Source organism: Gorilla gorilla, chromosome 16, assembly GCF_029281585.2.
Source record: "Gorilla gorilla gorilla isolate KB3781 chromosome 16, NHGRI_mGorGor1-v2.1_pri, whole genome shotgun sequence".
NCBI lineage: Eukaryota > Metazoa > Chordata > Mammalia > Primates > Hominidae > Gorilla > Gorilla gorilla.
The window spans coordinates 75,089,376-75,105,062 of record NC_073240.2 but is presented as its reverse complement, the minus strand read 5'-3'; the positions used below and the strand labels follow the sequence as shown (position 1 = coordinate 75,105,062).

The 15,687-nt window shown below is 55.1% G+C and overlaps 1 protein-coding gene across 6 annotated transcripts in view; it reads left to right on the top strand.

Moving 5' to 3' along the window:
* STRA6 (signaling receptor and transporter of retinol STRA6) overlaps positions 1-15,687 on the top strand; it is a 30,049-nt gene that overhangs the window by 6,599 nt on the left and 7,763 nt on the right. For 2 of the 6 annotated variants that reach the window (XM_055363751.2, XM_063698697.1), the window contains exons 2-12: positions 559-686; positions 5,080-5,146; positions 5,475-5,560; positions 6,751-6,890; positions 7,224-7,247; positions 7,431-7,597; positions 8,979-9,101; positions 11,420-11,487; positions 11,668-11,744; positions 12,010-12,071; positions 13,630-13,792. In XM_055363751.2, the coding sequence (XP_055219726.1) occupies positions 559-686; positions 5,080-5,146; positions 5,475-5,560; positions 6,751-6,890; positions 7,224-7,247; positions 7,431-7,597; positions 8,979-9,101; positions 11,420-11,487; positions 11,668-11,744; positions 12,010-12,071; positions 13,630-13,792 (1,105 nt within the window). Of the gene's footprint in view, positions 1-22; positions 426-558; positions 687-5,079; positions 5,147-5,474; positions 5,561-6,750; positions 6,891-7,223; positions 7,248-7,430; positions 7,598-8,978; positions 9,102-11,419; positions 11,488-11,667; positions 11,745-12,009; positions 12,072-13,629; positions 13,793-15,687 lie in introns of those variants that run through there. The other 4 variants (XM_004056493.5, XM_055363749.2, XM_055363748.2 and 1 more) reach the window with 4 other exon arrangements.

Here is a 15,687-nt window from a genome sequence, read left to right as displayed (position 1 = left end):
AGGCTGAGGCTGGGGGAGGGGCTCAAGGGAGCCCAGCTGGGAGGGCCCAGGCAGGCAGTGCGGAGCTGGCCGTGGGCTGCCTACCCTTTCATCTCTGCAACTTCTTCCTCCCTGGGCCTCCCTTCTGGTGTGTCTGTGGGTCTGTCTAGGTGGGCTTGGGAAAGGGGAAGGAAGGGGCGTCTCTTTAGGCAGCTCAGACTGGACAAGCCTTCTTTGAAAATGGTCCTTTGAACAAACGCCTGCTGGTGGTTGGTCAGACAGATGCGCCAGCGGGAGCCCCGGGGCCCCAAGGGGACAGCTATCTCTGCAGGACCGGTGCGATGGGCGGGAAGGGAGGAGGAGGGGACACGAGAGGCCCTGTCCTCTTCCCGTGCCAGCTTGCTCAGGCCCTCAGTCCCAGACGGGCTTTTCCCAGAGAGCTAAAAGTAAGAAAGTAACCTTCAGGATTAAAGAGAAATGTTTCTTTGTTTGGGTTTTCCGTCTTTCTTTCTTTTTTTTCTCTTTTAAGCCTCTTTTCACATCTGTAGTGGCTTTTTTTTCTCTCGCCTGGGGTCAAAGGAGAAGGGCCAGAGAATGTCGTCCCAGCCAGCAGGGAACCAGACCTCCCCCGGGGCCACAGAGGACTACTCCTATGGCAGCTGGTACATCGATGAGCCCCAGGGGGGCGAGGAGCTCCAGCCAGAGGGGTAAGTGTGGAACCCCCCCCACCTCACTCTGTCGGCCATCAGAATGGGGTGATGGCAGAGGTTGCAATTGGCCAGGGAGCAGCTCCTGGGCAGGGGCTGCTAGGTCTGGCTCTGCCACTCATTTGCTGTGCGACCTTGGGCAAGTCACAGCCTCTCTGGGGTTCATTCAGTCTCTGCCTCTGTTACATGAGAACAACACCCCTCACCCTGCTGTTAAGACACCTAAGCCTGGTCACCTTAGGTATGATGTGTGATGTGTTAAAAATACAGATGATTCAGATCTGCAGGGATGGCTTCCTGGGTGATTCTGGCCCGTGGCCAGGATGGAGAAGGGGCTGAGAGCAGTTGAGGCAAGCAGACCTCCCTTCAAGGGGTTATTGGTCTCTGTGGTGAGCATTTGGGTGTGGTGTTTCCAAGTGTCAAGTTCTCTGGGCAGGCTGGGGGATTCGGGGAAGGCAGAGAACCAAAGGGAGAAAGCCTGGTGAGAAGTCACTGAGGAAACAAGCACCCTTGTTGTCTTTGGATGGTCTCAGAGGATGAGGAGAGCCTATTCCCTTTAGCAGAAGTGCTCAGGCCAGCCCAGGTGAGGGTGGGAGCAGGAAGGCAGCCCGCCCCAGGGTGGCCTAAGAACCCAGCCACAGCTGCTTTGCCTGGGTCCATTCTACCGGGGTTTAGTCTGGGCACCCTGGTGGAGGAGCTGGGCCCCTTCTGTGTCCCCCACCTCCTGCCAGGATGTCTTGCCTGTGTAGGACCCAGAGCCAGTTCTCCCCTGTTGTTCCCAGGCCTGGCCCCATCCCTTATCTCCCTGCTCTGTCTGACGGTTTGGAGAAGTAGAAAGGTGAGGCTGGGGGTTGCCGAGCCAGATGTGTGCACATCTGTTCTCCATCAAAACCTGAAACTTGAGAAGGAAAAAATCCTTGCGTGCCTCCCCAGGGGCTGGGGCTGCGGCCTGGCTGGGCTTGGGTCATCCAGCAGGGACAGAGGCTCCACCCAGGCCTCGGGGAAGGAGCTGATGTTTGGAGGACTCAGGGTTCTGACCACCTGGAAAATAGCCTGCAGTCAGCAAGGGCGTGCTCCCCACTGATCTTGCCTGACTGACCGAGAGCCTGTGGGCTCCACATATCCTGCTGTGTATGTGTGGCCTGCGAGGGACCAGACTGAGGACAGGCCCAGGAACCCATGAGGATGGTTTCTGACCTAGGTGAAGGCTCTAATCTGAAGCTGTGTCCTTAGGAGCCTCAGGGCCTGGGCACTGGCTGGGGGCCAGGTGCCTGTAAATGTAGCTGTGGTCTATAGCTGTTGTCTCAGAATAAAGTTGTGTGCATGTCAGGCACTGGGTGATGGGGAGTCCAGTCCCTCATGTGGGTGACATCCAGAAGATTCAGCTCCTTTCTCCCACTGCAGGGCATGACATCCATAAGAATAAAGAGATTTGTTTGAATCTACTTAATTAGCCAAACCAATTGAGCTGCCTGCCATCCCCCTGCCCCCAAAGTGGGAGCAGAAAATTGGGAGCTCAGGGGAATCCCAAGGAAATGAACTTGGGTTCACCTCTGTCTGTGTGAGTCAGACACCCTGGGGACATGTTGCATCAGAGCTTTGAAGAACTCCGGAGTACCCAGTGCCCCAGCACTCTCAGGCTGGAGTTGGGGTGGATGAACATTGATGGCAGTGGAGTCAGCCACAGAAATGTCCTAAAATCCAGAACATTCAATGGCTCAAACACCCTCAGTGGCTTCCTGGGGCCTCCCATGCTTGCTGTAACCTCATCTCACCTGACCTCTGGGGTGCAATCAAACTGGAAGGCCTGCCCAGCCCCAGCCACGCTGCCTGTCGCCTGCCCCTCTGCTTCCTCATGCACTTCCCTCCACCTGGAGCTGCCTCTCCCCTTCTTTGCCTAAAGAGATGCTAACCAACTTTTATTTATTTATCTTTTGAGATGGAGTCTCGCTCTTGTTGCCCGGGTTGGAGTGCAGTGGTGCGATCTTGGCTCACTGCAACCTCCGCTTCCCCAGTTCAAGCGATTCTCCTGCCTCAGCCTCCCGAGTAGCTGGGATTACAGGTGCGTGCCACCACGCCCCGCTAATTTTTTTGTATTTTTAGTGGAGACAGGGTTTCATCATGTTGGCCAGGCTGGTCTCAAACTCTTGACCTTGGTTGAGCTGCCTGCCTCAGTCTCCCAAAGTGCTGGGATTATAGGCATGAGCCACTGCTCCCAGCCACTAACCATTTTTTAAACTCCAATCAGATACCACCTCCTTTTGCCCAAAGTTCTCCCTCCTCTGCATCCTTCAGCACCTGCTGTGCCTGTCCCAGGATCAAGCTCACCACCCTCTCCAAGGTCTTTATGTCTGTGCCATCCTGCCTGTCCCATGGCACAAAACATGGGGCCACAAGCCACTAGCCAAATATTTGCTCATTTCTATGCCACCTGAGATCCCCATCTGACCCCTCACACTGAGCTGAGAGGTCAGATGGGGACCTCAGGTGATACAGAAAGGGCCAGAGGCTCCCCCAGGCAGGGCCCTGGAGGACATTTCTGGGGGTGGGAGTGGTTTGGGGTAAGGTCCATAGGAAAATGGTCAAACTACTCCAGGGACAGTTTTCCAAGTCCCTGCCGGGCCCAGGTGTACAGGTGGAGCGGGACCTAGTCATGCGGGGAGATGCCGGCTGAGAGGGAGGGCTGCCCTACACACCGGAGTGGGAGGGCTGCCCTACACACCGGAGTGAGAGGCCTTGGAGCTGGAGGTGGGGAGCTGACACTGGAGTGCCAATGGTGGGAACCTGCTCCCTGCGTGGCAGCTACTCACGAGCCCAGTTCTACTTTGGGAAGAGGCTGGTCTCCTGGCCAAGAAGCTGCCCAGAGCTGACTTACTCTGCCTCTCCACCAAGTGACTGGTTTCTTTCCCACCGCTCACCCGCTGGGATTTCCTGAGAGAAAGCGAGCAGGACAGACCGAGCTGACCCAGCAGAGCATCCCAGGGCTCTGCACTCCCCTGGATAATGCAGCCTTGATGCCTCTCTTCATACAGTGGAGGGTGTTTTGGTGGGCGGCTGAGCCCTCTGGGCAGGCAGGGACTGGCGGCAGCCCAGGCTCCATCTCAGGCCCTCGCCCACCAGACCCCACTGGCCTCACCCATGCTGCCATCCTCCCTCTGGCTCTCCCAGGCCCAAGCTGGGAAAACCCAGAGCTCTACTGCTCACCAGGGACCCAGTCCTGCCTACTGTCCCAGGGCCAGGGCCAGGGCCAGCCCTGAGCTCAGGACTCCTGCCTCACTCCCTTTCTCCGCCACGTGATTCTGCTGGGGAAGCGGAGGGTTTCATTGTCCTCAGTGACCCCTGTCTCCACTGTGGGTCTACCTCTGTGCTCAGCCAGGGTGAGTGCAGGACCATTGCCAGGCCATAGGGAGCCTCTGTGGAATTAGAGAAAGGGATCCCCAGTTAGGTGCATTCAGCTCAGCAGGTGCTGGGTTTGGTGAGCAGGGTGGCCTGCTTATTCCCTTGGCTGAGCATCTTTGTGCAGTGGGCAACCTGCATGGCTGTCCATGGAGGCTCTCAATGAGAGGGAAGCAGGAAAAGAGAGGGACCGGGGAGATCATTTTAGTCACAGACCAACCTCAGATGGCAGTGAGTAGAGGGCGAATCATAGGGCCAAACCCTTGACTGCTTGACCCAGGTAGTGTGCTCAACTGCAGTTCTGAGAAGAGGTCTGTGAGACCAGGAGCAGTCAGAGGGGCTTCCTGGAGAGGGGAGGCCTTGAAGGACAGGAAGCATCTGGGTGAGCAAGAATAGGTGCTCAGCCGGGCACAGTGGCTCACACCTGTAATCCCAGCACTTTGGGAGGCTGAGGCATGAGGATTGCTTGAGCTCAGAAATCCAAGACCAGCCTGGGCGACATGGTGAGGCCCTGTCTCTACTAAAAATACAGAAAAAAAAATGCCAGGCATGGTGGTGCACACCTGTGGTCCCAGCTACTCATGAGGCTGAGGTGGGAGGATCGTTTGAGCCCAGGAGGCTGAGGCTGCAGTAAGCCGAGATCGAGCCACTGCACTCCAGCCTAGGTGACAGAGCAAGACCCTGTCCCTCCAGAAAAAAAAAAAAAAAGAGAATAAGTGATCAGGCCAAGCCGGTCCACTCTGCTTCCCCTGGGAGCTTCCCATGTCCTTTAGTCTTATAACCCCAGAGCTTGGCATGGGGCTGGCACATCACAGGGACACGAGGGCCCCAGAATGACCCTGAGAAGGTGGGACTGGAAAGGCTTGTGTAAGAGGGATCAGAGGGTTGAGGGAGGTAGTGGGTAAAGCCTCAGTGTGAACAGTCTTGAACCCCAGACCCGTCTGCACACCCAGGGGGGCCTGATGCAGGCCTGAGCCAGCCTTCATTTGCTCTGCAGGGAAGTGCCCTCCTGCCACACCAGTGTACCACCCGGCCTGTACCACGCCTGCCTGGCCTCGCTGTCAGTGAGTCCAACCCAAGTTGAACCTGGCTTGCAAGCTGCTGCCAGCCTGGGCAGTGGGACCTGTGTTCCCCACTGGGGCTGGTGAGGGGGGGCCCTGGAAGATCCTGGGTGGGGGGAGCTATCTGGGAGTTCTCCCAGCTTGGAGGCCCAAACCAGGATGCAAGTCCAACCTTCCAGATGTCTGTCACCCCTTGACCAGTCCCCAAGATGCCACATGAGTGTGCACTGGGCAGGTAGGGGATATCCTGGGGCCTGAGTCCAAGCCCTCAAACTCAGACCCTCAGGGGAGGCCTGGGCACCCCAAGCCCTCCTCTGCACTCTCCTTTCAGATCCTTGTGCTGCTGCTCCTGGCAGTGCTGGTGAGGCGCCGCCAGCTCTGGCCTGACTGTGTGCGTGGCAGGCCCGGCCTGCCCAGGTTTGTACCATGGCCTGGGCACCCCCACTCAGGGGACACAGCTGACAGGGTCACTCTGGGAGGGTGGGTGATTTGTTAGGTACCTAAAAGGCAGCTCTGGCTTTAATGACTTCCCTATCGCCCTCAGCCTGGGGCTTTCCTCACCCCCACCTAGGTCTCCAGGTTTAGTCAGGACCCCCAGAGGAAGGGGGAGGGACTCGCTCAAGCCCGTCTGGGAGAAAGGACTCCAACCCAGACCCTAGGGAAACAAGCCTGACAGGACCCAGCTTCAGAGTGTACCTTCTCAGGCAGCCCTCCATATGTGGATTGACATGACCATCCTAATGCCATCTTGACCGTCATCTTCCCTGAGGGTATCACCTGGATCCTAATGCTTGAAGGCAGATTTATGGGGACTGACATCTAGCCCCTATAGCTGGAGCTTTCTTCTCCTATCTCCTTCAGCCCTGTGACCCCAGAGCCTGGACAGGCATGATCCTGAGGAGATGGGGCTGGGCAAGCTAGTGTGCGAGAGACCAAAGGGGTGGGGCAGGTGATGGGTGGCTCCCTGGTGTAGACAGCTTCACATCCCAGACCCAGACTGTGCACCAAGGTAGGTCTTGGTGTGCTGGTTTGTGGGGAACCAGCCTGGGGTCTCCGGTTGGCCGCAGAAAGAGCTTGCCCGGGCTGGGGCAGTGTTTGAGGGAGAATGAACCTCTCAGAGCATGAATGCAAGCTGCAGTGCAGAAGCTGAAGGTCTGAGTGGCTTGCCCTGAGCCCAGAGGGGTGATGCCTGGGACAGCTATGCCCGCTGTCTGCCCTCTGCCCCAGGTCCACACCCAGCCCAGGGCGGCGGCTGTTGTACAAGGATGTTGTGACTCGCTGAGTTCTCTGAAGGTTTGCCAGCTCAGACAGACCAATTAGTGTGGAGGTGGCTGCTTCCTGGAGCTTCCAGGGTGGGCGGAGGGAGCAGTCTTAGGGCTTCTTCCCACTGTATGTGTGTCCCAAGTCCCTTTGGCACAGGGCCCAGAGCTTGGTAGATAAGAGGCACTCCACAAATATCTATGGAATGAATGAATGAAGGGGCCTTATTCCCCCATCTAGAAAGTGGGACTGACTCCACCTCCTTGATTTATGGAATACAGCTGGGAGGTAATGGGGGTGCAGGGGCTGAGCAACTCCCTCCTGCCCTGTCCTTGCCTCTGTGCTAGCCCTGTGGATTTCTTGGCTGGGGACAGGCCCCGGGCAGTGCCTGCTGCTGTTTTCATGGTCCTCTTCAGCTCCCTGTGTTTGCTGCTCCCCGACGAGGACCCATTGCCCTTCCTGACTCTCGCCTCAGCACCCAGCCAAGGTACCCACTGACCCCCAGGCCCTGGGGTTGGCGTGATGGGATGGGGATAGGGTGGGGTCTTGGAGTTTTAAGCTTGGCTCAAGGAGATGAGAGTAACAGGAACAGCTGTCAATGAGATGGGCTGCTATCCTGAGACATGACCTTTTTAGACCATCCAGTCTTTACAGCGATGCTACAAAGTATGCATATTAGCCCCATTTTGCGATGGAGGAACTGAGAGCCAGGGAAGTAGTATCTTAAATTGAGTATTTGCTCAGGCACCATGCTAAGCATTATATATACACCTTCTCATTTTGCCCTTGCTAATATACTGTGATTATTTCCATTTTACAGATGGGAAAACTGAGGCTCCAAGAGGTAACTTGCCCAAGATCACAGAGTTGAGACTAGTCAGAGCCTGGATTTGAACCTAGTGTTCTTGCCCACTGAACGTGCTGAAGGGCTTGGAAGCTGGAGACCGGAGAGAGGCCTGGGTGGGCTCACTGCAGGCCCCATGTCTGCCCCTCCAGCATGGGTCTCTCTGCTTGTTTCACCTTCCAGGGGCCTGGAAGATACTGGGACTGTTCTATTATGCTGCCCTCTACTACCCTCTGGCTGCCTGTGCCACGGCTGGCCACACAGCTGCACACCTGCTCGGCAGCACGCTGTCCTGGGCCCACCTTGGGGTCCAGGTCTGGCAGAGGGCAGAGTGTCCCCAGGTGCCCAAGGTAACCGCTGATCACAATGGCCTAGGGCAGAGGGGCGCACAGAGCAACCTACTCAAACCACAGTGCCTCCTTTGAGCTCTGATTCTATGATGGGCCGCCCTGCAGCCTTCCATTGTGCATGGAATTCCATGCCTTCAAACACGTGCCCCTTCCAAGCTTGGCTGCTCTGCAGGAGAGGCAGGGAACAAGGTGGCTGGGCCCAGCCCTCAGGAACTTTAAGTCTAGGAGGTGGCAGAGAAGGGGAAGTGGGCAGAGTAGGGGGAAGAGAAAGCCTGAAATGGCCGCCACCCGCAATGCCTGTGTTAGTGATCCCCCAGCTTCCCTTTGGTCAGGCTGGAGAGGGAATGGGAGTGAAGCTTGATGGAGGCCAGCAAGTGCGAAGTCAGGGATGGTCTAAGAGGGCTGAGAGGAGAATTCCGGAACCTCAGGACCTTGCTCACTGGCTGCTGGCTGGGACTGTGAAGCTGTCCAGTCTAGAACTCAAAGAGTGATGGTACAGGCTTTAGAGCCAGACAACCTGAGTGTGAATCCAGCTTCACCACTTCATTCATTCACTCACCCATTCATTCAACAACATATTTGAAGCACATACTTTGTACCAGGGACATTTCCAGGCACTGGACTACAGCTGTGAACAAGACAAACACAGTTCCTAGCCTCCCAAGAGCCGTCACTTCAGAAGGGGAGACATGACACACAAACAAAATGATGCCAGGTGGTACCAAGTGCCTTGGGGAAACAGTGCCACCTTTCTGAGACCGTTTCTCCATCTGTCCATGGAGCTGATAACACCAGTCCCTCAGGGTGGAGGTGAAGACTAAGAGGTTGCTTTGAGAGGGGGAACTTGGTGGCTTTTTTTCACCACCTAGAACCTGGCACATACTAAGCTCTCAATAAAAGTATATTGAACCAACAAATAAATGAGTGAGTATACAAAAAGCCCACCCCCAGGAAGTCCTCAGCCCTGGGGAGTAGGGCATAGACTTTCCTGATGCTCAGGTTGAAAACTATATGTAGGCAAAGGCAGGCTTTCGTGTGATTTTCAGAACTGTTCCTAATGCTCCGGGAACACAGAAACAGAAAGAGGTGTCCTTTCCAGTGGGGGGCAGGAGGGAATCAAGTGATCTCCTCCTCTTGGCTCCTCTCAGGCCTGTGGGGGTCCAGGAGCCTGGGGGAGGGGTGAGCATCTCTGCAGGGCTCAAGAAGGGGAAGTGGGCAGGTTTGCGCTGGGTGGCAGGTTGGGAACCATAGAGCTGAAGCCTTCCCATGGCCCCCCAGACCACCCTCAGGGCCCAGTGTGAGGTGGGAAGGGCAACGGATTCTGGTTCTTGGCTGGGGGAAGAAGGTGGAAAGTAGTCTGTCTGGGTGTTTGTCTGTCCAGATCTACAAGTACTACTCCCTGCTGGCCTCCCTGCCTCTCCTGCTGGGCCTCGGATTCTTGAGCCTTTGGTACTCTGTGCAGCTGGTGAGAAGCTTCAGCCGTAGGACAGGAGCAGGCTCCAAGGTAAAGGGGCAGGCCTGGGATGAGCTCTTCCTCAGCACCCAAGACAGCCCTACTCCCCCATATCTGTGGTCCCAGATACATGGCCGTGCTTGGTGTAGGGCCCAGCACAGAATAGATGCTCAGAAAATGTTTGCTGAGTGACTGCTTAGTCCTTCCTCCCTAGGCAAAGGCTGGACTGGGCCCTTGACTGGCACCCAGGATACCCGCGGCACTGGGCTGTGTGAATAGTAGGGACTTAACAAAGCAGAACTGAGTCAGAAGCCAGGAGAGTCATATCTCTGTCTGTGAAACACTGAGATCTGGCTGGAGAGACAGCCTGGAGCCTTGTGCCTAATCCGAGTTCTGCACATAATGAGATGATTCAGGAAGCACCCAGGGCAGAACTCCATTATGAATCAACTTTAGGTTGGATGTGGTTGAATAATTTCAGATAAAGGGGAGGGCTGAGAGGGCTTCCTAGAGGAGGTAGACTCTACAAGGGCCTGAAGGACAGGGAGATCTAGAGTGATGAGAGAATAAGGAGCAGGCATTGTAGGCACAGGAAAGAGCATGAGTAAAGGGGAAGAGATAGTTTTGTGTCTGTTTTGTTCATTATATTTGCAGCACTGTGTGGGTCTTGGCCCTTAATAGATACTCAGCAAATATTTTTGAATTTTTGAATAGATGGATGAATGGATGGATGGATCGAAGGAAAGATGTATGGAAGGAAGGATGGATGGATGAATGCATCATGGTAAAAGAGAATTCTTAGAAGATACTTCAATCTTACTAAAAAGCCTTCTAAGCACCTACCATATGTCAGGCCCCGGGCTCAGTGCTGTGGACTTGGAGCTGATGGACTTGTGTCTGATCTCCAGGAGCTCCCAGTGTGGTGGGGGAGACAGATGCAGCACAAAACACCTGCAGTGCAATGTGAAACCTGCACCGGGTGTTGGGACTGTGGTGCAGGGGGCGGGGTCCACTACTTCTTTCTGGTGAGAGAGGAGGAAGAAGAAAGCTCTGCAGAGACCCTCAAAGGGGAAAGAAGAACAGACTCAGGAGAAAGGCTTAAGACATAGAGGCCAAAGGGCGTGGCTTCTCTTCAGACAGGGCAGGGGAAGGAAAGGCTTGATGCTTGCAGCTTGATGCTGCACCTGGCCAGCCAGCAGGTAGGTGGTGGTGCCAGCTGCTGGCCCAGGGAAGGTGGAGGGAGGAGCAGGTGATCCTGGGATGATGCTTGGTCCTAAGGGTGTGCTGCTCAAAGTCTGGAGCTCAGCAGAGGGGCTGGGACTGGGTGTTAACTCGGCAAGGTCAGACTGAATCCAGAGAATGAGGGAGATCCCTAGGCAGGATGGAGAGCCTCGGGTCCCTTTTGGGCTACTCTGGTCCGAGAAGGCCCACGGACTCCAGACTCGGCTCCCACGTGGCAGGCAGGGAGTTCTGAGCACTTGTAGCTCCTGCCTGCTGAGGCCAGCACCCCTCGAGGAAGCCCGTGTCCCCTCCTGTTTACAGCTGGCTCTGGAAAGGGAGCGGCCCCCCAGGACGACACAGTGCCTGAGGCATGCCCCTTTACCTTCTCTTCCAGGGTTTCCACCAACCCATCTCTCTCTCCATTGCCAGCCTTTCCTCCCAGGCTTGAGAGGTGTAAAATCCTCTTTGGACTTTGGTCAAAGAGGTTTAAGTCTCAAAGGACCCCCATCAAGCTTTGAGCTGACCCACTCCTGCCCTGGATCCCAGGGTTGTCACGGCAACAAGTGACAACTGCCTGTGTTCTCCCAGTGATTCCGGGCAGGGGCTCACCCCATCTTCCCATGGGCCTCTGCTACTTCACAGGCAGCTTAAGGCCTGGAATGTGGCTTAGACAAATCTGGTCACCCTTGTGATCTCCCTTGCGCAGTAGCAGGAGGAGAAGCCTGAGGGGGTCTGACCTGGAATGACCCTCTTCTGTGTCCTGGTCTAGGATGTGCCCGTGGGACACAAGCTTCCCTTTGCCCCAGTTTCAGCTAGCAGAGGCCAGAGGGCTATGGGTGGGAAGAAACGGTGATGAGATGTGACTGAGTAAAGCAGGTGAGAGTTGGAGACATCTTAGGAAGAACTTCCTGGCATTGATGGTTCTTTGATAGGAGACTGGCCTTGTATTTGTGAGAGAGAAAAGGGAAGCTTTGGAGGGCACGGACCTCATCCCCACAGGTCAGCCCCATCCACACTCACCACCACCGCCATGGCCAACAGGTTTTTATGGAGCACCTGCTTGGTGAACACTCTAGTTCCCTGAGCCAGGGACCCACGAATGGGTCGAGGCAGGTCTCATCTGCTTGTTCAATTGTCTGTCTCCACAGGGGCTGCAGAGCAGCTACTCTGAGGAATATCTGAGGAACCTCCTTTGCAGGAAGAAGCTGGGAAGCAGGTGGGGTCTCTGACACACCCTTTGTGGGCCAGTGGATTGGGCTGGTTAGCAGCCGTGCTTGGGAAACTGGCACTGGGCAGCATGGCAGGGGCAGAGGGGCAGAATGACCAGCCTCTGGGGCTGGCCCTCAGGGAATGGGCTTCCCCTGAGGACCCCGCACCTGCCTGGGTCTTTCTGCAGCTACCACACCTCCAAGCATGGCTTCCTGTCCTGGGCCTGGGTCTGCTTGAGACACTGCATCTACACTCCACAGCCAGGTATGGGGTTGGGAGCTGAGGCCGAGCGTGACAGGGGACGTTACCCTCCCTTGCACAGAATGGCTGCAGTGGAGGACTGGCTCCTGCTTCCCGGAATCCTTGTCATCAAGAGGGACAGCTACCAGCTTGGGACAGCGGGAAGACCCTGGCCTGGCCTTGGTCATTCAGGGTCCTGCTGGCCCTTTTCCTGGGCCCCTTGGGAGGGAGGAGGGCTCCTGGGCCTGAGTGGTGCTGTTCACCACACTCCTTCCTTTGAGGACTACAGGATTCCGTCTCCCGCTGAAGCTGGTGCTGTCAGCTACACTGACAGGGACGGCCATTTACCAGGTATGTCCCTCACCCTGTACTGCCATCTGCCTCTGGAGCCCTGCCCTCAACCCCCAAGCCTGGAGCAGTTCCGGCCCAACCCAGCTCTCCAGGTGCCCCATCCAGAACCCTGACCAGGTGCTGCAGGCCATCTTGGGAGTTCTGGCCTACCCAGAAGGGCAGGGGTGTTCACTCTTGGACTCACGAAGTGACTCGGAGCATTAATTTTGGAGGCCACATAAACACGAATTTAAATCCTAGCTCCACTATTTACCTCCTGTGTGGCCTTGGGCAAGTTATTTAACCTCTCTGAACCTGTTAGCTCATCTGTAAAAAGGAGAAAATAGAATAATTTTCCTCTTTGAGTAATTGGGAAGATTTAGCAAGATAACATGTTTGATAAACTCTGCCTCACCACCTCCAAAAAAAAAAAAAACCCGAAAAAAACAACAGCAACAATTAAAATCCTGGGAGATGGGTATGATTATTCTCCACTTTACAGATGGGGAGAATGGAAGCTTGGAGAGGTGAATTTGACTTGGCCAAGTTTCTGCACAGCTAATATCTCAGTGTAGCCTAAGTTTGAATCCAAGTCTGTCCAGCTTTAATTCCTGTGCTCATTTACTTTCACAACATAGAAAAACCAGAAATTTTACATTCCAAAGTTTAGATAGATAGATGATGGGTAAATAGATAGAGGTGCAGACACAGTCATCCCTCAGTATCTGAGGTGGATTGGTTCCAGGAACACCCCTCCATACCAAAATCCAAAGGCTCAAATTTCTGATATACGATGGTGTAGTATTTGCATATAGCTTACACACATTCTCCAGTATACCTCGTTATCTCTAGAGTACTTATAATATTGAACATAAGTGCTATGTAAATAGTTGTCCTACGTCTGGGTGTGGTGGCTCACACCTGTAATCCCAGCACTTTGGGAGGCTGAGGCGGGCGGATCATGAGGTCAAGAGATAGAGACCATCCCAGCCAATGTAGTGAAACCCTGTCTCTACTAAAAATACAAAAATGAGCTGGATGTGGTGGCGCAGGCCTGTAGTCCCAGCTACTCAGGAGGCTGAGGCAGGAGAATCGCTTGAACCCGGGAGGTGGAGGTTGCAGTGAGCCGAGATTGCGCCACTGCACTCCAGCCTGGCCACAGAGCAAGACTCCATCTCAAAAAAAAAAAAAAAGAAGTTGTCCTACTGTATTATTTTTTATTTGTATTATTTGTATTGAATTGTTATTTTTTATTGAGGGTTTTTCCCCAGATATTTTTGATCTGCACTTGATTGAATTGGTTGGTTGTGGATGTGGAACCCACAGATACGCAGGGCTGACCATATGAAGTTATGGTGCTCGAAGGCATGCCTTTGGCCTATTAGGCTGTAATTGCACCTGTCTGTAACATCCTCATTTAGAGGCGTGAGATCCCTGCTCTACGGGGCAGATAAGAACACTGATGGGCAACGGGCATGCGGCTGGAGCCTGTGTGCTGCCAGTTTCTTCCCCAGCGTCTCCCCTGTTAGCACAGAAAACCCTTTCCTGGGATGGGGCCCTCACTGTGGGGCTCTTCCAGGTGGCCCTGCTGCTGCTGGTGGGCGTGGTACCCACCATCCAGAAGGTGAGGGCAGGGGTCACCACGGATGTCTCCTACCTGCTGGCCGGCTTTGGAATCGTGCTCTCCGAGGACAAGCAGGAGGTGGTGGAGCTGGTGAAGCACCATCTGTGGGCTCTGGAAGGTGAGGCCTCCAGGGAGCCCCTGAGGGCTGCAGTGGGGAATGAAAGCGGGGAGACCCAAGGTCTATGCCCTAGTCAGCCATGGACACACTGGGGGCCCTTGGACACATTCCTTCCTCTCTCTGGGTCTCGATTGCCTCATTTCCAAATTGTGGCAGTTGGCGCTTCCAGTTCTGAGCTTCCATGAAACCTGAAGGGACATCTCAGCAGCTCCTGTCCCTTGCCTGCTTCTGTGGCATCTTCCCCCACCACCCCCAGTGTCTCTGACCAACTATCCAGGCATGGAGATGAGGAAGGCCATGGGATGGGGGAGCTGAGGGTGGGGAAGGAGGGAGGAGACGGCGATGGGAGATGGTGAGGATTTCCGAGTGAATCCTCGTGGCAGGGGTCTGGCATTGGGCAGGGCGCAGGCTTTCTCTTCCCCACTCCCTGTCTTTTGGGGCTGTCTCCTTTCTCCTTCCCTCCTCTGACAATGAGCTCCTGAACCAGGGAACCATCTTGGCTTCCCCTTCTGTGGTCTGATGCCTCCTGCAGCCACCTACTTACTCTGCCTCCTGGGCGCTCCCAACAGCCCTGTGGAGGGGACTGAGATGTGTCCCCACTTGACACATGGGGAAGGATTTGCCTGAGGCCATGCAGCAGGGCAGAGTGCAGCCAAGAGAACACAGGGCTCCTGAAGCCTAGGCGGGGGCTCTCTCCATCACCTTGGGACAAAGCCCGGTGCTGAGGACTCAGGAGGCATGCGCCTTCTGCTGACTTGGGGACCCCACGCTGGGACGGATGGTCCCCCGGCTTCTGAGGAGTAACATGTGGTCAGAGCGTGGGCTGCCAGCGTTGCAGGTGGAGGTGTAGCTGCTCCGCAGCTGTACCTGACCATTAACATCATCCTTATCCTACAGACCTGGGCATGCTGGTCATGGCGGGGCAGGGAGTGGGGGGTGGGCAGAGGTGCACGGAGTGACCACTTCCTTCCCTGACCACCTCCACCATCTCCGTGAGCACCTCAGTTCCCGTACTAGAGGCTGCCCTGGAACTGCTGCTGAGGCCAACAAACTGGACAGGTGACAAGTTCCGGGTGAGCTGAAAATGTCCTCTCCCAGGAGATTTTCTGAGCTGGTTGCAATCTGGTTCATAGGCAGGTGCAGACATGGTCCAGGTCAGCCCACAACCAACCTCAGACCCTTGCTCACAGTGACCCTGTAGGACAGCATCATTGATCCCAGCTCACAGGGCAGGACATTGAGGCTCAAAGACAAAATGAGACACATCCAGGGCAAAGGACTCTGCTTCCACTCATCATGTCTTATATTTTTAATTGCATGTTGCAGTTTCCAAGCTCAAAGGCTCCCACTTTGAATCTTCTTGGGCCAAACAGAGCAACAGTTACTCTTTAAATTTGCAGATGAGGAATACTGAGGCCCAGGAGGATTAGAGATACGGCCAAAGCCATCCCGCAACCTGGGATCCAGTGTCCCTTGGTCTGTCCTTCGCCTAAGGAGCTAATGTCTTCTGAGCTCAGAGCTTCTGTTAGGACTGCCACCCAGCACTTGGACCATAAGCCTGGCATCACTCACAGAGAGCTCAGACTGAGTCAGGCAAACTAGATTAGAATCTCTGTTCCATCACTTACAAGCTGAGTGACCTTGGGCAAAGTGCATTACCTCTCCTGACCTCAATTTCCCCAACTGCAAAATGAGTGCTGGAGTGAAAAAGGAACACTTGCCCTTGAGGCCCTCAATCACATGAGGGAAGACAGATCTATCCCCCAAAGCAGGGCGCAGAAGAAGGCAGGCACAGGATCCCAGAGGTGGCAAAGAGCAGGAAGATTGTGTGAGTGCTGGGGTTTGGGGGTGCCCAAGTTGGGAACCATTGGAGGGAGAGAGAGGTAGGAGGTAGA